Source organism: Tachysurus fulvidraco, chromosome 6 (assembly GCF_022655615.1).
Source record: "Tachysurus fulvidraco isolate hzauxx_2018 chromosome 6, HZAU_PFXX_2.0, whole genome shotgun sequence".
NCBI classification, from domain to species: Eukaryota; Metazoa; Chordata; class Actinopteri; order Siluriformes; family Bagridae; genus Tachysurus; species Tachysurus fulvidraco.
The window spans coordinates 16,757,969-16,783,375 of NC_062523.1; the positions used below are offsets into that span (position 1 = coordinate 16,757,969).

The 25,407-nt window shown below is 38.8% G+C and overlaps 1 protein-coding gene across 19 annotated transcripts in view; it reads left to right on the forward strand.

Moving 5' to 3' along the window:
* Window positions 1-25,407, forward strand: part of mycbp2 (MYC binding protein 2) — a 59,897-nt gene that overhangs the window by 22,445 nt on the left and 12,045 nt on the right. For 5 of the 19 annotated variants that reach the window (XM_047815358.1, XM_047815356.1, XM_047815362.1 and 2 more), the window contains 36 exons: window positions 710-835; window positions 1,001-1,128; window positions 1,473-1,564; window positions 1,824-1,958; window positions 2,072-2,155; window positions 2,235-2,331; window positions 2,772-2,964; window positions 3,356-3,630; window positions 4,315-4,536; window positions 4,805-4,996; window positions 5,811-6,017; window positions 6,234-6,371; window positions 6,484-6,662; window positions 6,781-6,923; window positions 7,000-7,100; window positions 7,256-7,474; window positions 7,638-7,860; window positions 8,639-8,757; window positions 8,901-8,988; window positions 9,093-9,142; window positions 9,229-9,401; window positions 10,414-10,558; window positions 10,643-10,849; window positions 10,943-10,998; window positions 11,071-11,186; window positions 11,728-11,825; window positions 12,332-12,448; window positions 13,000-13,140; window positions 18,185-18,409; window positions 19,221-19,353; window positions 19,498-19,620; window positions 21,646-21,810; window positions 22,543-22,641; window positions 23,050-24,666; window positions 24,785-24,954; window positions 25,058-25,302. In XM_047815358.1, coding sequence (XP_047671314.1) covers window positions 710-835; window positions 1,001-1,128; window positions 1,473-1,564; window positions 1,824-1,958; window positions 2,072-2,155; window positions 2,235-2,331; window positions 2,772-2,964; window positions 3,356-3,630; window positions 4,315-4,536; window positions 4,805-4,996; window positions 5,811-6,017; window positions 6,234-6,371; window positions 6,484-6,662; window positions 6,781-6,923; window positions 7,000-7,100; window positions 7,256-7,474; window positions 7,638-7,860; window positions 8,639-8,757; window positions 8,901-8,988; window positions 9,093-9,142; window positions 9,229-9,401; window positions 10,414-10,558; window positions 10,643-10,849; window positions 10,943-10,998; window positions 11,071-11,186; window positions 11,728-11,825; window positions 12,332-12,448; window positions 13,000-13,140; window positions 18,185-18,409; window positions 19,221-19,353; window positions 19,498-19,620; window positions 21,646-21,810; window positions 22,543-22,641; window positions 23,050-24,666; window positions 24,785-24,954; window positions 25,058-25,302 — 6,841 coding nt within the window. Of the gene's footprint in view, window positions 1-709; window positions 836-1,000; window positions 1,129-1,472; window positions 1,565-1,823; window positions 1,959-2,071; window positions 2,156-2,234; window positions 2,332-2,771; window positions 2,965-3,355; window positions 3,631-4,314; window positions 4,537-4,804; window positions 4,997-5,810; window positions 6,018-6,233; window positions 6,372-6,483; window positions 6,663-6,780; window positions 6,924-6,999; window positions 7,101-7,255; window positions 7,475-7,637; window positions 7,861-8,638; window positions 8,758-8,900; window positions 8,989-9,092; window positions 9,143-9,221; window positions 9,402-10,413; window positions 10,559-10,642; window positions 10,850-10,942; window positions 10,999-11,070; window positions 11,187-11,727; window positions 11,826-12,331; window positions 12,449-12,999; window positions 13,141-18,184; window positions 18,410-19,220; window positions 19,354-19,497; window positions 19,621-21,645; window positions 21,811-22,542; window positions 22,642-23,049; window positions 24,667-24,784; window positions 24,955-25,057; window positions 25,303-25,407 lie in introns of all 19 variants that reach the window. The other 14 variants (XM_047815360.1, XM_047815361.1, XM_047815363.1 and 11 more) reach the window with 13 other exon arrangements.

Here is a 25,407-nt window from a genome sequence, read left to right on the forward strand (position 1 = left end):
AGTGACAGTAGTAGATGCGAAACAGCACATTGCTTTCCTTTTATACCTGGAATGTAAATAATGGGCCAACCATTAGAACTATCTAGATCAAAGATTGTAAGAAACTACTGTACGTTTATGCTCTTCAAGCTCTTTAAAACTGGCATGACGCTGCAGCATTTGGGGCGTATTGCATATAGATGAAAAAATGACTTATAGGGAATAAAAACATTCCCTATAAGAATCTGTTTGCACACATGATCTCAATATAGTCTGACTGCAGTCAGAGTACAATTGCTGTGCAATTATCTATTTTTAGGCCTCCTTGTGCCTTTGAAGACCAGACTTCTATTTTTCTCATTATTGAGTGCACATAAATATCTTTTGTACTTTTCCCCCTGCGTTTCTTAATTTTTTTGTATTTATTTATTTGTCATTGTCATGTCATTTGCTAAATGCACTTTTTCAGAATATTCCAAGAATTTCTGTCCTCATATTTGGTTTAGAGTTCAGCTGGCTGAAATGGCAAAGGTTCAGTCTAGGATGGGCTGATTGTGACCAAATTAAGAATAAATCAGCACCTGTATTTGCTTATTTGATATAATTAGTTTAAAGTAGATGAAGCCTCAACCAAATGATTACAGTACAAACTAAGAAACCTTTCTATTATAATTGGTACTTGTGTAGGTTCTGATACTTTTCCTAATTCTCATGGGACACTTTCTTGTAGGTTGTCTGGATACACTTGCAGCCATGCAGGAGCTGAAAATGGGTGTGGCTAGTGCCGAAGAGGAAACCCAGGCTGTGATGAAAGTTTATTCAAAGGAGGATTACAGTGTGGTCAACCGCTTTGAGAGTGAGTACACAATCCCTTAAACAGATACAACACTTAGATGCTGAAAGTGTTTCCATAAATAGCTAATATAATTTTATTTGTGCATCTACATCACAATCCACAGAATATTTTTAATAGTACAGACGAAGAGAATGTTGCAGTTTGTTAGTGATGTTGTGTGTTTAGGTCATGGTGGAGGTTGGGGTTACTCTGCTCATTCTGTAGAGGCCATTCGCTTCTGCGCTGATGCTGATATCCTACTGGGTGGTCTGGGGCTATTTGGAGGCCGTGGAGAATACACTGCTAAAATTAAGGTATGTTAGTATTTACGATCAGAGCTGCATCCCTTATCATGCTAGCAAATAATCATATGTCCAAAGCAGCACCTTATTCACTATTTAGTGCACAAGTTGTGTTGTGCTTTACTGCGACCCATTTGGAATTTAAACCATCATTCTAATATGCACTTAAAATCATACAATGAACCCTAAAAGGTACTGTCCAAATGATGCACAGTGCTGTTTAGATTATATGTGACGTTAGCAAAACGATTGTTGTTTTGGACACAAATACAATGTCAATGTTTTTTTTTTTTTTTTTTTTTAAATATACCATATTGTGCAAGTCCTGTGGTTGATGGTTGGTTGTTTTCTTGTAGCTGTTTGAGCTGGGACCAGATGGAGGTGATCATGAGACAGATGGAGATCTATTGGCTGAGACAGATGTTCTGGCCTATGATTGTGCTGCTAGGTACGCCTAACAGAAAAGTATCTGTTATTTTTACTATGCTATCAGAATTATCTCCCCAGTCTGCCCTCATTAATATTTGTCATCTTTAATGAGATGTAGCCGTGTTCGAGGCTATAGGATATGTTTACAAATCTAAACATGCTTTTACTTCTAGGTACGATTTATGCACAGAAATGTGATTGCGTCCATGACGTAGACGTGTAAACACTAGATTTGTCATTATGAGAAAAATAAGTACGATCATACATTGTTTTTCCAGGGAAAAATATGCCATGATGTTTGACGAGCCAGTGTTGCTTCAGCTGGGCTGGTGGTATGTTGCCTGGGGAAGGGTGTCAGGACCCAGCAGTGACTGTGGCTCACATGGACAGGCAACTATTACCACTGATGATGGGTACATCTTAATTTCTCACAAAAATGCAGATTTCTCATCATTACATCTGTGTATCAGCGTTAAAAATGTGATATTTTTTAACATTGTCAAACATTGCTTGTTTGCTTTTGCAGTGTGGTGTTTCAGTTTAAGGGCTCCAAGAAATCAAACAATGGTACTGATGTAAATGCTGGTCAGATACCCCAATTATTATACAGGTAAGTGATATTTGGCTCCTTTAAACTGACAATATGTACTCCTAATGTACTTAACTGATCAGCTGCACTATGCTTCCAGGTTGCCATCTAATGACGGTAATGCATCAAAAGGAAAACTGCAGACCAGTGAACCAGTTCACATCCTGAAGCGCTCCTTTGCCAGGACTGTCTCAGTGGTATGTTTATTATGTTATGTACAAGAACAGGCATAGTGATTGGATATTACTTTAGTAGCCAGACACTTAATTTGTCAAACGTATGATCACAGTTTTGGATTCATTATTATTTAAATATTAGATTTGGTTTGCTTAAACTTTATTAGACTCCGGCTTAGTATAAACTTGTGTAACTTCACAGAACAGGCTCGACAGCTCAGCTGAGTAAATATACTATAGGGTGTTAAATATGGTAATTATTAGAGGGCAACACAAGCGACTGCTGTAAGAGAAATCGAGCCTCCCCTAAAATTTCATCAATATTCCAAATTGACCTTTCTTTATTGAATGCAGGACTGTGTCTTAATTATTCTTCACTCTTGGTGAAATTCAATGTTTTAGCAAATCAGATATCATACTGTAGTAATTTTCTAACTTATTGGTCAAATGTTTCCTATCAGGAGTGTTTTGAGTCTCTGCTGAGTATCCTTCACTGGAGTTGGACCACTCTTGTGCTTGGGGTGGAGGAACTGAGAGGACTAAAAGGGTTTCAATACACTGCCACCTTGCTGGACTTGGAGCGCCTGCGCTTTGTGGGAACCTGCTGTCTGCGCCTGCTCCGTGTCTATATCTGTGAAATCTACCCAATCTCTGGTATGATTATAAATTCTGCAGAAAGATTGATAAGAGAATGCATGTAAATGTGTACAGCAAAATATCTGTAAAGCTATCCATACAAAATATCTGTAAAGCTATTCATATTAACATGTACTATCTACACACTTCAGCATGGCCATACTGTGCATAAGCATTATAGTTTATTGCTATGATTGAGTGAGCAACAGAATGGACGAGATTTAAGTTAAAGCACAAGATTTAAGTTAAAGATCTCTGGTCTCTCTCCATTAGCTTTAGCATTTGAAGTCTTATGTCATAATTCAAATGAGGTCAAATGAGTTCAGAGGCACACAAATTGTAAACTTGTGTTTTTATAAATATTTATTCCTAACTCTTTGTTGCTCTGCTTGTGCTCTCTCCTCCTCAGCCAGCACCAAAGTAGTTGTTGAGGAGTCAAGCAAGTTGGCAGAGTGTGTGGGTAAGACACGCAGCTTACTGAAGAAGATTCTTTCAGAGGGCATGGACAACTGCCTGACCAAGTTAGACAACGATCCTCAGGGCTACCTCAGCCAGCCTCTTACCTTGCTTGAAGCAGTGTTGCAGGAATGCCACAACACATTCACAGCCTGTTTCCACTCTTTTTACCCTACTCCTGCCCTACAATGGGCCTGCCTCTGTGACTTGCTCAACTGCCTTGACCAGGTAATCATTTTGGTTAATAGCCTCAAGCAATATTTCCATTGTTTAAAGCTTTGCACTCTTTTAGTTAATTGTTTTAAAGTTTTCTCTGTCAGTCAGAAGCTGAATTATTTTCAGGCCAGGGAATACAGGCTTCTTTACAGATTTAGGTTTCCGATCTGTTCAGATATTGTGTATTGTATTTTTGGTACGTTTTGTATTGTCTTGTAACTTTTTGTCCTGCACTGCCTTTTGTCCTGCACTGTCTTGTTTGTCTTGTTTGTCTTGTCCTGCACTGTTTACACCAGGTTGCACAGTTGCACTTTATGTGGCTAAGACTACTTACAAGTCCTTAGCCCTGTCTTTGTTTTATGTCGCACCATGATCCTGGAGAAACGTTGTCTCATTTCACTGTGTACTGCAACATATATAGTTGAAATGTTATATATAGTTGAAATGACAATAAAAGCTTCTTGACTTGACTCTTGATATATCATCAGTGACATACATGATGTACAAATTTAGGTTTCAAAATTGATTTCTGAAATTTTTTATGCGGAAATCAGAAAGACGAACTGAATATCTATGAATATTTTGGTGGTTAGATGGTTATAATCTACCCAATTCCGTTTAATATGATCATAACTGTCCTTCTTTTCACTCAAGACTAGCTTTACTCATGCATTAAATTTACCTCTGATCTTCTAGGACATCCAAGAGGCAAACTTACGCACTTCAAGCAGTCGTCTGCTGGCTGCTGTAATGTCTGCGCTGTGTAACACATCGGTGAAGCTGACTTCCATCCTGCCCATTGCATATGATGGGGAGGTGCTGCTGCGCTCACTTGTCAAACAGGTCAGCACTGAGAACGACTCAGCTCTTGCTCACCGTTTCCCCCTGCTGGTGGCGCACATGGAGAAACTCAGTCATGTAAGTGTCGGTTTTTATTGAATAGTACACAAGTGCCTGCTCTGGTTTTTATTCACTGTAAGGTAATGCAGTGCCCCAGATCACATCTTACATGACATCTTAATTAAAGTCTCTGCAGTTGAATGCAGATTCTATTATACACTTGGAATGATGATAATATTTAGAATGTAGATAAAATTTTTCCTCAACATGGTTTATGAGCTGATATAAAATTTTCCTAACATCTTCCTTAACATAAAAATTCTATGCCTTGTGTGATCTTATCTAGACGGAAGAAAACCTAATGGGGATGACGAGTTTCCGGGAGGTTCTGGAAAAAATGCTGGTGATAGTGGTACTGCCGGTGAGAAAAAGTCTGAGGAAAGAGATGGAGCTTTTTTCCCCACATTTAGTATCCAATACTTGCGGACTTCTGGCCAGCATCGTCAGCGAACTCACCGCCTCTGCACTTGGCTCTGAGGTTAGAAACGCGTATCTCTCTCACCCACCTCTCTTACTGTCTGTCTCGTCTTTCTATCCTGCTCTTTATTCTCTCCTTTGTCCTTTTTGTCCATTTTTATTCCCTCTTCTCTCATTTCCAGAAACACACAAGCATGCTTCCTTAGTCTCTTGGGATTCAGCTGAGCTCTGCATCACTCCTCTTATCTTATTACAGCAGCCTCATGGTCATAAACAGCCTTTGGCAGTTCTGGAGAGATGATAGCATTTTGTTCATTACAGATACCCTGCCTCTCCATTTCTCTTCTCATCTTTTAGATGTTGTAGAAAGCTTAGTCATGGGTACAGTATAGTTGTGACTGTAATTGCAATCTAGTCTTAGGTCTTTTTGCAGTATCTCTCCCCGTCTCTGTCAGTGGCTTGTTGTCATGGAAACTGGTTGACCACAATGTGTTTTATTTTTTTTCTTTTATTTTTTCCCCCACTACTGGCTTTATAGAATTAATGGTGCATTATTGGTTTTGGTAGCTATTTTCACCATTTTATTGTGTTTTCCAAAACATATAAACTGAGCTGAATGACCACAATACAGGAGTCTCATTTTCCTTTTGTATTGTTCTGTAATCATCACTTATGCAGACAACAGCACTACCCTTCCCTTAGATTTCCTAACTACACTTCTGCCACCCAAAGGAAATAAAGTGTAACTTCACTGCAAGTTCATATTTATTATAGAACTTGTTGTGCACCTATTATTAAATGATGAAACAAACTTCTGTGCACTTTTAGTACAGAAATATTGTGTTAAATTTCTCTGTTGCATTCCCCTCGTTCAGGTAGACGGGCTGAACTCGCTTCACTCAGTGAAGTCCACTCCCAATCGTTTCACAAAGACCAGCCAGGGTCGCAGCTGGAACACAGGTAACGGCTCCCCTGATGCCATCTGCTTTAGTGTGGACAAGCCAGGTGTGGTGCTGGTGGGCTTCTGCGTCTATGGGGGAGGAGGCATCCATGAGTACGAACTGGAAGTTCTTGCAGACGACGTAAGAGCTTTGCATCAGTCAATCTTTAAAATTCAATGAAAAAATTTGAAATGTCGGGATGATGTCAGGGATTTTCTGTTTTGAATTAATGAGTAGAAGTAGCAGAAACCTGGCTTGAATTTTATATCTTCTTGTTTTTTTTAATGGATGTGCTTAAGAAAGATTAAGATTGTAAAAATAGCCTGTTATGTAATGCGTTTTTGACGCATCTTTCAGGCGCAGACGGAGCACCATGGAGATTCTGCCCATTCCCACAGATGGACATCATTGGAGCTGATTAAAGGAACCTACAGCACTGATGACAGCCCTAGTGACATTGCTGAGATTCGACTTGACAAAGCAGTGCCTCTGAAAGTAAATTCATTGCTGGATTAATCTCAGCCGTAAGCCTCACATGTCACGTGTTCTGCATTCATTCATATTTTTCCTTCATTTTTTTCTTCCCCTTTATATCTGTCTTTGTAAGGAAAATGTGAAATATGCAGTCCGTCTGCGCAACTATGGCAGTCGTACAGCTAATGGAGACGGAGGGATGACCACAGTGCAGTGTTCTGATGGCGTGACCTTCACCTTTAGCACCTGTAGTCTTAGTAGTAATGGCACTAACCAGACCAGAGGCCAGATTCCCCAGGTTCTATACTACAGGTTAGATATTTCCGTTTCAGTTTTCATGACAGTTTAAATAACTCATTTAACAGCAAAATATCACTTTATTGAACATTTAATATGTTGTTGCTAATATCTTTAATTTTCTGTGTCACAGAAGTGAATATGATGGGGATTTGCAGTCACAGCTGCTAATCAAAGCCAATGAGGAGGATAAAAACTGTAGCCGTGCTCTCTCAGTGGTCAGTGCTGTGGTACGGGCAGCTAAGGACCTCCTGCACAGAGCCTTCGCTGTGGATGGTAAGGATAAATCTTTGTCAATATCTTGTACATAAATTTCGTAAATCATTATGACTTATTCCATTTTACTTTGCAGCTGAGGACATTCCAGAGTTGCTGAGCTCCTCCAGTCTGTTTTCCATGCTGCTTCCCCTTATTCTGGCATACATCGGCCCAGTGGCTGCATCTGTACCAAAGGTAAGAAAATTACAGACTTTGTTTGAAATACATTGACTTTGTAATATCAAGCAAGCATTTCCTTTGCTAACTGATGCATCATTATACATTTTTTGAGATGGAATTTTATATTTTGATGCATAGTGTCTCTTGTAATTGCTGCCTGCTCTGCTTAGGCTGCTGTGGAGGTGTTTGGTTTGGTGCAGGAGCTTCTTCCTGCTGTGTCTGCGCTGAACCAGAAGTATGCCCCACCTGCCTTTAATCCAAATCAGTCTACAGATAGCACCACTGGAAACCAACCTGAGCAGGGCCTGTCTGCTTGTACAACCTCCAATCATTATGCTGTCTTGGAGAGCGATCATCCATACAAGCAGGCTGCTGTCACTCAATACAAGGTAAGGATATGAGTTCCTTTAAATTGGAATGGGGATTTAAAAAGTATGGTGCCTCAGAAAATGTATATATTTTAGTTTTGCACATCTAAATTTGTAAAGTTAAAAATAATGATCAGATAAAAGGTTTTTATGTCTTTTGAAATCCTGCCTTTTTATTTTTTAGGTATCTTTCCCTGACTGTGTTCGCTGGATCACCATTGAATTTGACCAGCAGTGTGGAACAGCTCAGCCAGAAGATGTCCTGAGGGTTCTTATTCCCACCCGAACTCTGCATTTCTCCATCCCAAGTGTCAAAGCGCTTGCCCACGAGACCATCAATGCCTGGACCGAGCTAAAGAAGTTCTCTGGATCCAGTGGTTGGCCCAGTAGTGTCCTTGTACTTCCAGGTAGGAGTTCAGCTCCACTATTAATGTTTTGGTTTTAAAAGCAAGAACAGTGCAGCTAATGGCATGTGTCTAATGTGTGTATAATTAACAATACAACATAACAATACAACATAACAATATAATATATCAGTAAGTAATTTTTGGATTTAGGAATTAAAAATAAAATCATAAAATAATAAACTTTCACTTGAGGACAGCTCTCTAAAAATACTCATGACATAGAACAAGCAGTAAAGTCACAGTAGAAGTGTGTAAACTGTTAAAAACTATTAGAACTACTGCTGGCAATATTGTAAATAAGAAGGGAGCTGCTCTTGATCCCTATCAATTTGATAGGTTGGGTTTTATTTTGTTACCAAATAATATCAGAGAGTAAGTTGGATTGCTATTCTGTTGTTTTTGATGTTGTTGTTCAGATGTAGGCTATCCTTCCTGCTCTCTGTGAGTTCATGTGTTCAATTCAAAAAGATGTTTTCATCCTAAGGCTACTGTGCAGATAATGAATAAAATGTGCAGCATTTTACAGCTGTTAAAACATTGATTTGTAAGCCTATAAGTGTGATGTACTGGGTGTTAATAAAATACTTAAGAGAATGTGTTGCGGTAGCCTTTTTTGGGGCTATTATTTTGTATTATAATATAATTTAAATGACATGACGTTCGAAATTTGTTCAAAAATGTTATAGGCCTCACAATTGTGAATTGTTAATAGTTGTGAACAATTGTTTGCTACCATTATCTCAAGTGTTTTTTGTTTTTTTTTCATTTGTAATACAAGGAAATGAGGCCCTCTTCTCCTTGGAAACAGCATCTGATTATGTGAAAGATGAGAAAGCTTGCTTCTATGGATTTAAATGTGTGGCTGTGGGGTACGAGTTTAACCCTGGCTCTGAAGAGGTAATGGATTCTTATAAGCCTGTTACTAAGTACATTTTCAAAAGAAAATCCAAATCTGTAATATGAAATAAATTTAAATATGAAATACAATAAATGTTATTACAAAAATATATATATGAAAACTCTTGACACTTGCATTTCAGGGCATCATTCAGCTGGAGAAGGAACTTGCTTATTTGGGAAGTGTTTGTGCTGCTGCGCTTATGAAGAAGGACCTAGCTTTACCTATAGGTAGAAAGAATATAACTGATGGGGAATTGAATAGGGCATTAGTATTTTAGCCTTTTAGACAATATTCTTATTCTAAATGCTGTACATTTCTCCTTGTTCTTAAGGAAATGAACTGGAGGAAGATTTGGAGATTCTTGAGGAAGCATCTCTTCAGGTATTTCAATAGCAGCATTTGCAATTAATTTGATCATTTTTCCATATAATATAATATATATATATATCCCCCCCCCTGATCTTCAGGTATGCAAAGCACATTCAGGGATCTTGGGGAAGGGACTGGCTCTGTCCCACTCACCCACTATTCTGGAGGCATTGGAGGGCAACCTGCCCCTGCACCTACAAAGCAATGAACACTCCTTTCTGGAAGACTTCATAACTTGCGTGCCCAATTCAAGTGGAGGACGTCTAGCAAGGTCAGCTTTAAACTTCACTAAAAGATGGTACTCTTTATGTAACCAAAAACACCACCTCTATGTAATGAACAGACCTACTGCTGCCATAATAACAGGCACTGTTAAACTGAAACAAGCATCTCATGAGGTGGATCGGGTGTGTTGGAATAAGAGAAAAAATAAATCTAGGTTTCTGTACAACAAAAACTCTATCTGTGAGAGTAGGTGGCAAGGATGACATTTAGGCAAAGTAACTTCAGGTTATGACCTGATTGGTGAATGGCATTCATCTGAGAGCAGCCTGGTAGTGAAGTAGGAACTGGAGAGACTTGATCCTCAGTCACAGCTACATTACTATTAAACTGAGCTATTGGAGGAAATTACAGAAAACAGGGTTTTTTCTGCCATAAATGAGCTTCATGGGATCAGCATGCATCTTTAGGGGTGCACATCATGGGGACGTGGCGATGAGGTAGCTCAGTGTTTAAGGTGTTCGACTGCTAATCGGAAGGTCATTGGTTTGAGTCCCAGGTCCACGAAGTTGCCACTGCAGGGTCCCTGAGCAAGGCACTTAACTCTCAATTGCTCAGGTGTATAAACTGAAATAAAAATGTAAGTCACTCTGGATAAGCGTGTCTGCTAAATTCTGTAAATGTACTTAAATGTACATCACCTTGCAAAGAACAGTGTGTACAGTGTTTATTAGTGTGCTTGTGGTTGGTCATATCCGAAGCATGTATCGTACTTATTTTGCTTTGTTATATCAGAGCATGTTTTATGATGCAAAACTATCACTCCTCTATCACTTTTTCCTTGTGTAACTTAAATTAGCATCTTAAAACAACTGGAACAGAAAACTATCAATGCAAGATTTTTTTTTCCAAATGCCCCATTATTAAAAAATTTACAAAAAAAGGTTTGTTAATGTTGGTTTCTTGCAACAGAAAAAAAATAAGTGCTTGAGGCCCTGGAGATTATAGGAATGATACAATGGATAGAAGAAAGAATGAAAACTTTTTCCTTGCATTTTTAGGTGGCTTCAGCCCGATTCATATGCAGACCCTCAGAAGACATCACTTATCCTCAACAAAGATGATATCCGCTGTGGCTGGCCAACGACTGTTGTAGTGCAGACCAAAGACCAATATGGAGATGTAGTGCATGTGCCAAATATGAAGGTAGGACTTCCATATGCAAAAAAAGTAGAGTATTTTTCGGTTTTGAGTTTTTTCAGGAATTAACATTGTTTGTGTGATCGGCAGGTGGAGGTGAAGGCCGTGCCTGTGTCTCAGAAGAAATCTATTCAGCAGGACAACATGAAGAAGTTGCAGCGCCTCCCAGGAAGCCCCTCTAACTCAACATCAGGCATGGATCTCACTTTTGGTGGCCTGCCAGCACCAAAACTGGAAAGCACTTATGAGCCCATGATCATTAAGGAGGCTCGCTACATTGCTATCACCATGATGAAGGTTCGCTGCTTCAGTTTTGTTTATATAAAGACTAATAAATACATAAACAGATGTATGTCATTATATTTCATATTTGAATCTTTTTATCCATAGGCATTTGAGAATTATTCGTTTGAGGAGCTGCGCTTTGCCTCACCCACTCCAAAGAGGTAAATATATGCAAAATTTAGGTCTTTCTTAATTGAATCGTGTACCGTTTTTGATGGCATTTGTCTCAACAGGCCTAGTGAGAACATGCTCATCCGTGCTAACACAGATGGCACCTACAGTGCCAACTGGACCCCTGGTGCTGTTGGGCTTTACACCATACATGTCACCATAGATGGCATTGAAATTGGTATGAGCCTCTTTGATATTTTTTGCCACATCAGCATTTCCTTAGAATCCCTAGATGACAGAGTCCAAGCATTTAAGGCAGATGGAAAACTTATTCTGTGTTGAAGTTAAACAACACTGTTTTTTTTGGCTTTTCCAGTCCATGCTTTTCCTGTTATAAAATGAGACACTTTAAGGGGAAAGTCACCACTCCTTATTTATTTACTTAAGGGGAAAGTCACCACTCTAATTTATTTATTTACTTCAACCTATAAATTGTGGATGATTAAATATTATTTAATTATTTTTTTAATTCCAGTCATTTGTGCGTTTGTAGTTTAGTAAATATTAGTGCATTCAGGCTTTGGTGGGGTTACAATTTGGTTGCCACTGCAATGATATCGAGTACAGTTTGACCTCCTCCTCACCCCACCCTGGCTCTGTAAAGGCATTTTCTGAATAATCTGGTTTGCTATTTTACAGTACTAAGTCCATGTCCTCAGTGCTTTATACAGTCATTAAAAGATTTATGTGAGTGTTGACAATAGAGGTTTTTTATTCAGATGCTGGTTTAGAGGTTGAAGTGAAAGACCCACCGAAAGGCATGATTCCTCCTGGGACACAGATGATTAAACCCAAAGCTGAACCACAGCCAAACAAGGTGAGATTCCCGCTTTCAAACAGCAGAGCAGTTAAACCAAAGGAGTTCTTGACCTGATCAGTTTGGCCACATAGAGACAAAATGTTGTTTAGATAGCTATTTTTTATTCTTTGTATGAATTCCTTACTGGTGAGTGATACTTGACCGTCTTACAAACTTAATAATATCTTCACATATTTTTAAATGTTTTTTTTTTTTCTTCATTAAATTTAAACTGGGAAACAAGCTACACAGCTGAGCAGAATCGTTTTTGTGCCTTGCTGCTAGGCGTCCCACTTCTTCCTAAAACCTCTAAAAAAGGCTTGGTGTCATGGCTTGAGATTTTTATCTTTATTCAAACATGATATATTGTGTTGACAATGAACCTTTTCCTACACTTTCTCTGCTAAATACCCCTGCTGTGTTCTTGTCTGTCACTCTTGTGATCTAAGGTGCTTTGCTTTCTCCTGTCGTCTGCTTGCTTGTCTCACTCTCTCCCCGTCTCTCTCCCTGTCTGCTCCTTTCAGGTGCGCAAATTTGTCGCCAAGGACAGCGCAGGGCTGCGTGTGCGTAGTCACCCCTCTCTGCAGAGCGAACAAATAGGCATAGTCCAAGTCAATGGCACCATCACTTTCATTGACGAGGTAAACCACTCTAGATTAGGGACACATAATCTATCTGTAATGTTTTATTTCTTTTTCCCCTCTTGTATTTCATCTTCTTTTAATCAGAATGAACCAGTAACAATAACAGTTCAGTTCATGTTTTGCTCCTTTTATCTTAAATCAGAAATAGCATTAAGGCTACTGTAATCATTGCTGCAGCTTTTTAAAGCTTACATTTTTTAATTTGGGTGAAAACATTTCTTTGCATTTCCTTTGCTTCAACACATGCAAGTGACTTTCAGGCTGCAGTTTAATCCACAGCTTTAACCAAAGGCACCTTCTTTAATGTTAATTAGGAATCACCCTCGATACTCTCTGCTTTCACAGAACACAATAGCATTTGCAATATATATGCAAATGTTTCAAATTCATATACATAGTAACTCTTCACTGCCATCTGCTGTAGGATAGTGTGTACACAGAACTCTAGCACCTATTGCACTTACAATTTGCAGCCTCTGAAGATCACGCAATGGCCTCTTAGCAGTTACAGGAAGGCATGGCTCTGCTCTGTTGCTTGTTTCCCATAGATCCACAATGATGATGGTGTGTGGCTCAGACTGAATGATGAGACTGTAAAGAAGTATGTTCCCAATATGAATGGGTACACTGAAGCCTGGTGCCTCTCTTTTAACCAGCATCTGGGCAGAAACCTCCTGGTTCCTGTTGATGTAAGTATAGGTCTCCCGTTTGTAGAACAGCAGGAGCCCCATGGCATTTATTTCACATGGGAAGTTATGCTTTAAAGCCTTCGAGGTTAGACCACTGTGCCAGTGTTTACAGTGATGTTCTCTGCCTGATGTGCATCCAGTAACATAATGCCTAAAAGCATTGTATGTTGATTACTTTGAGATCAGCTAAATAATTTATTGAATGTTTGTTCCAGTGGTTTTAACACTAAAACCTTGTTGTGGGCTTGTAATGGCCTGTACTTGTCTAGGGGGAAGCAGTTAAAAGCCCTGTTCAGTGTGCATTAGTTCTACATAGGGGAGGTGGGTGATTTAATGATTACTGGTTTATTTCTGGGATTTTATCCCCATCTAAACGTGTCTAGTCTGTTTTTTACAGACCGGGATGTTCTTTTTCGACAGGATAAATCTATTATAAATGGCTGTAAAAATAAACCAAGATAGTAAATATCTCTTCCAAATTTCCTCGTAAACACTATTGTTAAAGGTTTTGCCATATTCTCTGAGAGAAAAGGTTTCTGTCCTTGCCTAATGAACCCAAATCAGTTCAGGATTAAAACAGTTAGAACAATAAAGATGACGTTTAAAAGGACTGTTAGAGAAGCGACACATTTTATTGATCTTCATGCACAGGTATATCTTACATACTTGTTTTACACAAGTGCCCTGATTATGATCATGCACAGCTATCATGATGTCATGGCTGTGTGTACATTATGAGATGTATCTCTGAGCTATGTGTACACACAGTGATCAGACATCATGTATCACGTCTAATCGAAGCTGACATCCTGCAGCAACATTAATTATCTGTGTCTGGGAAACATATATTATTTAAATAGTGTTTAGGTTTCTATGTAATATATTTTTAAATGTATTTTAACGTTATTTTGTGTTAAACAAAATGTTTAACTCTTTAATCACTGGTTCACTATTAAGCATTCATACTTAAAATCAATGTGTGTCAAAGGAAATCTTTTATTTAAATACAAACATAAAGTGCTGTTTTTTAGTTAGCAGCAACAATGCTTTGCTAGATTGCAGGGCATTATTTTCCTTGGAATTGGTCAAAGCAAAAAAAAAACACAGGAATATACTTGTGAAATGATTGGTCTCTTGGTTTTCTTTTCCTATGTGAAAATAGTTTGAGGTTTCTTTGTGAAGCATTTAAGACTGATTCAAGATATTAACATGTGACTTGTGTAAAAACATCTTGTCATGTATTAAGGGGGGTTCATGAAAGAAATGATGCATCAAAATTATATTGATGAAGCAAAAAATAGTTTATATTTTATAATTTGTTATATTGGAACCGCAAAGGTAAAAATCTGGAATTTTATAAAAACAGTGAGACACTAGAGGGAGCTAATTTCTTGAGTTTTGGTAGTGTTTGTGAGAACACTTACATACTGCGGTAGCATTTATATTATAGTGCTATAGGACTGTACAGTTACATTACAGGACTATACAATTACATTATAGTGCTATAGGACTGTGCAATTACATTATAGTGCTATAGGACTGTACAATTACATTATAGTGCTATAGGACTGTGCAATTACATTATAGTGCTATAGGACTGTACAGTTACATTACAGGACTATACAATTACATTATAGTGCTATAGGACTGTACAATTACATTATAGTGCTATAGGACTGTGCAATTACATTATAGTGCTATAGGACTGTGCAATTACATTACAGGACTATACAATTACATTATAGTGCTATAGGACTGTACAATTACATTATAGTGCTATAGGACTGTGCAATTACATTATAGTGCTATAGGACTGTGCAATTACATTATTGGACTATACAATTACATTATAGTGCTATAGGACTGTACAATTACATTATAGTGCTATAGGACTATACAGTTACATTACAGGACTGTACAATTACATTATAGTGCTATTACTCTACAGTTACATTATAGTGCTATAGGACTGTACAATTACATTACAGGACTGTACAATTACATTATAGTGCTATAGGACTCTACAGTTAAATTACAGGACTATACAATTACATTATAGTGCTATAGGACTGTACAAATATATTATAGTGCTATAGGACTATACAATTACATTATAGTGCTATAGGACTCTACAGTTACATTACAGGACTATACAATTATATTATAGTGCTATAGGACTGTACAATTACATTATAGTGCTATAGGACTATAATGTAATTGTACAGTCCTATAGCACTATAATGTAATTGTACAGTATAGTGCTATAGGACTGTACAATTACATTATAGTGCTATAGGACTGTACAATTACATTATAGTGCTATAGGACTATACAGTTACATTACAGGACTGTACAATTACATTATAGTGCTATAGGACTGTACAATTACATTATAGTGCTATAGGACTCTACAGTTACATTACAGGACTGTACAATTACATTATAGTGCTATAGGACTGTACAATTACATTATAGTGCTATAGGACTGTACAATTACATTATAGTGCTATAGGACTGTACAATTACATTATAGTGCTATAGGACTATACAGTTACATTACAGGACTGTACAATTACATTATAGTGCTATAGGACTGTACAATTACATTATAGTTCTATAGGACTATACAGTTACATTACAGGACTGTACAATTACATTATAGTGCTATAGGACTGTACAATTACATTATAGTGCTATAGGACTGTACAATTACATTATAGTGCTTATAGGACTGTACAATTACATTACAGGACTATACAATTATATTATAGTGCTATAGGACTGTACAATTACATTATAGTGCTATAGGACTGTACAATTACATTATAGTGCTATAGGACTGTACAATTACATTATAGTGCTATAGGACTCTACAGTTACATTACAGGACTGTACAATTACATTATAGTGCTATAGGACTGTACAATTACATTATATTGCTATAGGACTGTACAATTACATTACAGGACTGTACAATTACATTATAGTGCTATAGGACTGTACAATTACATTATAGTGCTATAGGACTATACAGTTACATTACAGGACTGTACAATTACATTATAGTGCTATAGGACTGTACAATTACATTATAGTGCTATAGGACTGTACAATTACATTATAGTGCTATAGGACTGTACAATTACATTACAGGACTATACAATTATATTATAGTGCTATAGGACTGTACAATTACATTATAGTGCTATAGGACTGTACAATTACATTATAGTGCTATAGGACTGTACAATTACATTATAGTGCTATAGGACTCTACAGTTACATTACAGGACTGTACAATTACATTATAGTGCTATAGGACTGTACAATTACATTATATTGCTATAGGACTGTACAATTACATTACAGGACTGTACAATTACATTATAGTGCTATAGGACTGTACAATTACATTATAGTGCTATAGGACTGTACAATTACATTACAGGACTGTACAATTACATTATAGTGCTATAGGACTGTACAATTACATTATAGTGCTATAGGACTGTACAATTACATTACAGGACTGTACAATTACATTATAGTGCTATAGGGCTATATAATTATATTATAGCACTATACACATATTATAGGGCTATACAATTATATTATACTGCTATATGACCATACTATTATATTATAGGACTATACAATTATGGGACTGCATGCAGCATATAAAGCTTTGATCTGAAAATGGAGAGTGCTTCTACTGTAAATTATACATGATTGTGTACTGAAAATGTTGCCTGGACAAACGATGTTGCAAAAACTGTCATTAAAACTATAGGCATTGAAAATATTGAGGTAGCTCTTTAAATTATTTTTCAGTATTTTTGACAATTATATTTGGGTCAACTTTCAAATGAAAAATACTGATTAGGAGCCTGGGTTGGTCACTGAGAAGTGCTAAAGGGACTTCAAGTTAAAGAAGGCTTTCTGCCATGAAATGGTTGTTTTTCAGAACCTTGCTTTACTGGAAAATATGTCATTACCTTAAAGGACATTTGCTAATGGATTTGAGGAGCCTCATTTTAAACAGCATGACACACCACAGCTTTTTTTGGAAGATTGTTAAGAATGTGTTTTTAAAAATATTTTCATAATTTCCATGTATTAAAATTAGCTTTTAGATTCAGCTTGAGATGATCATTATTGAACTCCTATAGCTTACAAGCCCTAACGCAGGGAATTTCAGGAACGTCATCGGAAACAGGCGGTTTTCCAAAAAAGAAAACCCATACTGTCGGCACCTTTTCTGTCTTAAGTAATTCCCGACGTGATTTGATTTTCTTACAATCTGTTGCTCAGAATACCTTTAGTGCTAGCCAAGGAGTCAGGGATATCGACTTTTTGTCTTGGACGACCTTATCTTGTTTCCCTCAGGTGAGTTGTAAAAAGGAGGGACACGTGTTTGGCTTTGCTGCTTCTTTGCTTTCCACCAGTTTTTGTGTGTCTTTATTTGTCTGCTCAAAATCATGTTAATTTAATGTGCCGTCCCACAGATGCATGAATATTTTTGTGAAGTATGTGTTTAGGAAGATTCAACATAATTTATATGGCAAACTAGACTATGTTGAATAAATGTGTGTGTCTAGTTATCTATATTTTGCATTTACATGATGGTTTCATAAGAAACACATACATATTATGATTTAATATTTCACAAGTCATTGGCATGATTTTATTTTGGCATGATTTCACTTTGTCTTACATATAAAAGGAGCTGATTGGCATGCCTGGTGCATAGTCATCCTCACTATCTGGTATGCCAGTCATGTTTTGTACACATTGTTCTTATTCAGTTCAAGTCAGAATTTGCATTTTAGTTTAACTTAATCAGTACAGACTACCTATTAATGATATTTTTTGCATATATGTCATGGGTAGATGCTCATTACAGTGCATACAATGCAAGTATTGTAAGTGATATGACTCCTGCCTAAATGCAGACACTTCATTCAGATCCATTTAAAGTAGCGTGATGTAATGTACATGTTTTTTTTTTGCTTCATAGATTGACTTATCACCTTTGGTTTTGCAGGAGGCCAGGCGCCAGTCAGATGAGTGTATAAGCGAGACCAATGGCCACCCTTCCCATGAATCCCCCATGTGCAGTGTGGACAGGGCTGGCCTGGGTGGCGGACCAGGTCTTTATAAGGTAGTGAAGACGGGACCCTCGGGTCACAACATCAGAAGCTGCCCAAACCTTAGAGGTATCCCCATTGGGATGTTAGTACTGGGGAACAAAGTCAAGGCGGTAGGCGAGGTATGGACTCCCACCTGTGTTCTTTTGGCTGCTAGTAAATCACTACGTTGCCAGATTTCTTGCCTTATTTCCAGTGCTGCGGTCACTGTAATAGCATTTTCCTTTTCTTCTTCGTGTCCCTCAAAATTGTTATTTCCTTTTAAAGAAACAATATATAATAAGCTCCTGGTGTGGATGTGTGGTCATTCTGTGTATATTGAAATTCTTACACATAAAAGTAGAAGTAAAACCTGCATGGCTTCAGCATTTGCCCTTGCTCTGAATGAATAACATTTTAGTTCAACTATTTTGAATGCTCAGTATATAATATATGACAGTATATGGACTTGAATCACTTCTATAAGTGAAAAGAAAAAAAGAAATGTCTCCTGGAACGTGAAGTTCATAAACACAAAGTCATTTCTAAAGTGTCCTCCTCTGTCCACTTGGAGTATTTCTTTCTACCTTTATAAACATATAAAATATTCTCCATGGTTTGAGGTGGCTGAATGTGCTCTTCCTGCTCAGTCTTTCTAAAGGGTGTGGTGTGTCATGCTGTCCCAGAGTGCCCTTCAAATTTTAGTTACTACTGTGCACTTAGCACTGCTGCTCCAGTGTGCACTTCCACAGTCACTTGCCAAACAGAACAGCATGCTCTATGCTGATATGATACTAAGTGAATGGCACATCAGTTCCTTTAACATTAACTGCCGGTGGAATCATGAATCACTTTATTGTAAATCATTTTATATATAGTGCAATGTGACAACAATCAATGTAATGGCCAGGAGCATTGTGTGTGATGAGAGAAATAATGTTGTTGGTCTGCCAGGTGGTTAACCCAGAAGGAACATGGGTGCAGCTGGATAAGAACAGCGTGGTTGAGTTCTGCGAGAGCGATGAGGGAGAGGCTTGGTCCCTAGCCAGAGACAGAGGCGGAAACCAATACCTGCGTCATGATGAAGGTAAAACCACACCCACAAGCAAGACGTTGAGAAATAAGTTCCCATTCTTGCTTGTCCAAGGAACCATTGTAAATGATTAAAGTATCTGTCACATGGAATGCTGATGAATAGAGTCTGTTTTGGCTTTTTTTTTTCCTCCAACAGAGCCAGCTATCCTTGAGCATGGTGCTCAGACTCCTCCCCCCAGCCCCTTCTCAGTGCAGGCCTTTAGCAGAACTATGGGCAGTGGGGCACAAGGCTTTGATTATGGCCTCTCCAACAACAAAGGTGAGCTTAGATGAGGACTTGTATGCAAGAAAATCCTCGCTTTGTATTCAACACACTTCCACCCATACCACCCATTACATTACATGTGTGTCACTATGTGGTCATCTGCCAACATTGTCTTCAAATAATACATTACATTTCAGGATTTACCAAGTTTTAAAACTTTCCACTCTTGTCAAACATTGGGCCTCATTTATCAAGCTGGATACAAACACGTATATTTGTAAATCATTTATTCTACAAAAGATATATAAATTCTGGATTATATACATCCTGTATATTCTCCAGAATTTGTTGATATGTACATATGAAACGACTCACAATTTGAACCTAACTGAGGTGTAAAATTGGAATATAATACTGCAAATGTATCTGCTGATCACGTTGACAAATTGAAATGGTTTGTTTAGTGCAATAATGCACACACATTAAATAAACATTTTGTAAAAGACAGTCATTATTACTGAAAATGACTACAATCCACAACAAACCCATAAATTAAGACAAGTTAGGGCAAAATATATGATACAGTACTCAGAATATATCACACTATTAAAGGATCTGCAGTAAGTAATCTTGTTACGTGGAGCTCTTGCACTTTTTAGTCATTTTATCATTTCTTTCTGTATGTGTTGCCTTTGTGGATTTCTGTCAGCAATTATAAATCAGCTGTGCTATGAATTCACTTTACACTTTACAGGTAATTGGTATTCATCGACATACACAAGAAAATCAGCATTACCTAAACTTATTGGCCGTATATTTTAGAATAGAGGGCCTACAAAAAAATAGACTCTACTTTAATTAAAGGTTGATAAATGAGACCAAAATTGTATTCATTTGACAGCCAACAGTTTGTGATATTGTATTGGTCTAAACATTTTTTTGTCTTTTCATGTGTTTTGCATTTCACTGGGAACAAAGCTACTTCTCATCAAAACACATCTCAGTAATCTGGACAATTGTCTGTTAATTTAATGTTTGCCTACATCAACATGCTATAAAGATTTAAGAATTACTTCAGTTACAATGAGTCTTTGATCGGATCTTCACCAGTCATCACCAGCTACCAATACTAGAAATCTGTTGTCTTTGGTTTATAATGTACATGTTGAGCTTCAGAATGAGGATTGGTCTTTTTCCCTATGAGACCTTGAATTAGTGTTTATTCTCTTCTGTAACCAACTTCAACTTTTATATCTCAGCTGACCATCACCTACTGTCACCTACAGTTACTGTGTTTTTGTACTACATAGCCTAGCTACTCTCGAATACTGTCATGCCACATTCGGGGAATAGAGTTCAGATCCATTAATACATTCATTGTCTTAGCTTTTCTTTCTGTGTTCTGCATGCTTATATGTTTACTGTGTGTGGCTAACATCAGTGCCAAAAAATATTGTCCTTGCATGCACGGGAAAGATTCTGTGTGCTGCACACTTAGCGTGTCTGGTTCTACCAAGTTGTGTCCTACTTTTGCTCTCAGTGGAGGACTTTAGTTAAAGCCTGAGTCCTGCTGTGCTTCTTTCAGTCACTGCTGCTGAGTGGTGCGTCCATACACCTTTGCTGAGAGGCATGGTGTGTTATGGACTCTTCATCACTGCCTTATGCACATTCATAATTATACTTTATGGTGAGATTTTTGTCAGTTAAAGTTAATCTAGGCTATGACTATAATAAAACGCTTCTAAAGTCTTATTTGAAGACTGATAACAATAATGGAACCAATAAGTATAAACCAATCATGATTTGTGCTCACCCTGGGAGTGATGAAAGAACAGCCAAGGCAATGTTGCCAAAGCCAGCACCTTACCTATGGCCTGACTAAATGAGGTGTGGATTAAAAAAACAAAACAGACTTACTGTCCCCAAAGAATCTACTTATCCCCCATAATTGAACTAATCCACTGACACCCCTTTTGTTTTGCCAGTGAATGTGCCTGTGTGGGGCATTGATGAGTCTTAACATTTTATATGGTTCCAATCGTAAAAGCTATAGTATTCCCATTGTCTTCCACATTACAGGTGACCGCCTGAGTGCCATACTGAATTCCATTCAGTCTGGGCCTTTCCTCCCAGCTCCCTCCATATTTGAGCAAGCCGCCAAACCTCCCTCTTCCCTTGTCCACAGCCCTTTTGTATTTGGACACTCCCTTTCCCAGCAGCATCAGCCACAACCACAGCTTCTGAGTAAGTCTGGCCCTCTGTATGACAGTGGTGGTGCTTGCTTGTACAGGTGCACAGGGCTTTGTATTTGTTTTTGTTATATAACATATATATTTTTTGTATTTTTTTTTTTAAATGTCTGTGTTCCACTCAGGCTTAGGCTCATTGCACTTCTGCCTCTTTTCCATCATACCCGCTTGCTGTTTATGCCAATAAGTGCCATTTTTCTTCCTACGTGTCCTATAGCCTTTTTAGCTTTAGCAAGTCATGCTCTAACAATAATTTTTTTGCTCCTCATATTGCGTTTTCCCACAATATATGATAAATTTTCTGTCTTTGTCTCATTTTCCTGTCTCATTTTTCCCCAGTTGCTTTCATGAACAACATGTTTTAAATGCAAGTTTTAACAGGGCAGGATTATTCTGCAATTTAGTTTAAAGTAAAATGCCACTATCGATTCTGTTGTAAAACAGTGGCTTTGTTACTTTTTAACTTTGTTTCCAGTTTCCTTGAATGTCATTCACAGTCCAGGGATCAGTTCTTTTTTTTGTCTAGTGGCTGTATTCTTTCGCTCCCCTAGTGTTCTATACTTCTCTTTGCATGCATTTTCTGTTGATTCTTCTCTCTCTCTCTCTCTCTCTCTCTCTCTCTCTCTCTCTCTCTCTCTCTCTCTCTCTCCCCATCCATCTCTCCTTCTCTGTTTTCTTTGGTTTAAATCTTGTTGCTTACTCTCCTTGCAACTGTTTTCCGCTGTAGATGCTTCATCTCGCAGCCTTGCTTCAAGTGAGCGTGTGCACAAAAGCAGTGTGGCTGGGCCTGGCACCGCTCTCTCATCTCTTGCTCTCAGACAAAAGGGTGGGTAATGCATGCCTCCTTTTAGGAGCACCTGAAGACTTACTTCTGAGACGGGCTTTGTCTCATCCACTGCTTGATGAACAATGTAGTTTCCCTATAGGTATGGGCTAGAATAGGTAGTTAATAGGTTTGGTACTGTAAGATCGACTGCAGTACTTTGGCCTAATGAAATCTGGCCGAGCAAATTAGAAGTGCATTCTTTGTTGTGTTCCCTGTGCATCATAACACAAAATTTTATTTCCTCCCCCATGTCATTTCTGACTTTCTTTTCACTTTTAATTTTCAGGCATCATATTTATATTGAATCTATATATTTCCTTCTAGACAGAAATCTTAAATCTCTAAACTCTTAAACTTTTTTGGGGATGCTCATAAACTGAGTAATTATTATTCTATTATGATACTCAGGTGAAAGAGGAAATGTGACTCGGTCAATGTCTCCAGCAAGCAAGCACCATCAGGAAAGCCGCACAACTAAAGCTGACAGCCGCTCCAACCGCTCTGCTGAACAGGGCAAGATCAAGACTATTGAAAGCCTGTCTGCCAGCGAGGCTCTTATCCTCAAATCGGACACTGGTAAATTACGCTCTGACTCGCACAGCCGTTCTCATTCACCCAACCACAACACCTTGCAGGCTCTAAAGGCTGATGGGAAAAACCCAGGCCTTCGGTCTGAGTCTCCAAATCCAGGGTCACGGTCTTCCTCACCGAAACAGAAGACTGTCACCTCAGGCAGGTCAAGTCCCTCTAGCAGCAGCTCCCCACGCTCCTCCTCTCCACATGATAAGAACCTACCAATGAAAGTTTGTCCCTCTTCAAAGGCTCATCTAGACCCTCCTCGTGAGCGATCCAAATCTGACTCCTATACCCTGGACCCAGATTGTTTGAGAAAGAAAAAAATACCACTGACAGAGCCTCTGAGAGGCAGGTCTACTTCTCCCAAACAGAAACAACTTTTAAAGGAGGCTAAAGCAGGAATCAGCAATTCTGAAAACTGTTCCCCATCTCCTCATGTTGTTCAGGAGAACCTTCACAGTGAAGTTGTTGAAGTATGCTCTTCCATTGCTCTGCTGTCCAACGATGAACCCAATGATGAAAATGCAGAATTTTATAATGCTGACGAGGGCTCCTCCAAAGTGCATTTCAGCATTGGAAAGGCTCCTGTCAAAGAGGAATTAGAAAGCCGTTCCTCACCTAAAGTCAGCCGCAAGACCTCAAGTAGGCATGTGCGGCCCAAAAAGGACAAATCAGGGCCTCTCTTTAAGGGCGAGAGTACCCGGCATGCTGAGCCTGCCAAGCAGGCCATGTCACCTTCTGTGGCTGAATGTGCTCGTGCCGTTTTTGCAGCTTTCCTATGGCATGAGGGCATTGTTCATGATGCAATGGCATGCTCCTCCTTCCTAAAGTTCAACCCTGAACTGACCAAAGAGCATGCACCCATACGCAACTCGCTCAGCTGCCAGCAGAGCCTTGATGAGAAGGAAAGCAAGCTGAAAAACCGTCACTCACTTGAAATCTCCTCTGCCCTCAACATGTTTAACATCTCACCTCATGGCCCAGACATCTCCAAGATGGGCAGCATCAATAAGAACAAGGTTCTCTCTATGCTTAAAGAGCCACCCTTGCCCGAGAAATGTGAGGATGGGAAAGGTGAGCAGGCTTCCTATGAAGTGACCAGCCACTCCACAATGAGGTCAAAGTCTCTCCTACCCCTCACTCTCCAACACCTTGTTGCTTTTTGGGAGGACATCTCTATGGCAACTATCAAAGCTGCCACACAGAACATGATTTTCCCCAGTCCTGGTTCTAGTGCCATACTGAAAAAGAAGGAGAGTGAGAAAGACAGCAAGAAGGCAAAGAAGGAGAAGAAAAAGAAGGAGAAAGCCGAGGTTCGCCCCAGAGGGAACCTGTTTGGGGAAATGGCGCAGCTGGCTATGGGAGGCCCAGAGAAAGACACAATCTGTGAGCTTTGTGGAGAGTCTCATCCTTACCCTGTTACCTACCACATGAGGCAGGCCCACCCAGGTACATATTTCTCTTTCTGTCTCTCTCTTTTTTTTTTGTATTTACGAGGGCTAAGTACATTATTGTTTTGAAACTTTGAACGGCGATATGGTGAGTGTTTTGTTCCCCATTCATTCAGGATGTGGGCGTTATGCTGGAGGTCAGGGCTATAACAGCATCGGCCACTTCTGTGGGGGATGGGCTGGGAATTGTGGTGATGGTGGCATAGGAGGGAGTACCTGGTATCTGGTTTGTGATCGTTGCAGAGAGAAGTACCTGAGAGAGAAACAAACCGCAGCTAGAGAAAAGGTATAACTTCATTTTTTTGAATATGTACATGTTTGCACAATTATTCTCTTGCAAATGATTGTGAATTACATTTTACCTTTGCGCATATTTCTGTGTGGATCAGGTAAAGCAGTCCAGGAAGAAGCCTTTGCAGGTGAAAACACCTCGAGCACTTCCCACTATGGAGGCGCACCAGGTGATCCGTGCCAATGCCCTGTTCCTGTTATCCCTGAGCAGCGCAGCCGAGCCAAGCCTGTTATGCCATCACCCACCCAAACCCTTCCACACACACCTACCTAGCCTGAAGGAGGGAGTTTCTGAAGAGCTGCCAAATAAAATTGGCTGCTTGTATCTGCAGACCCTGGCTCGGTACATCCAGCACTGTTTGCTTTTTTAATTAGCCAGCCAGAGAGATTTTTGTATTTTCTCTGTACCCTCACACTTAATATACTTAAAAACTGCTGATTGATAAAA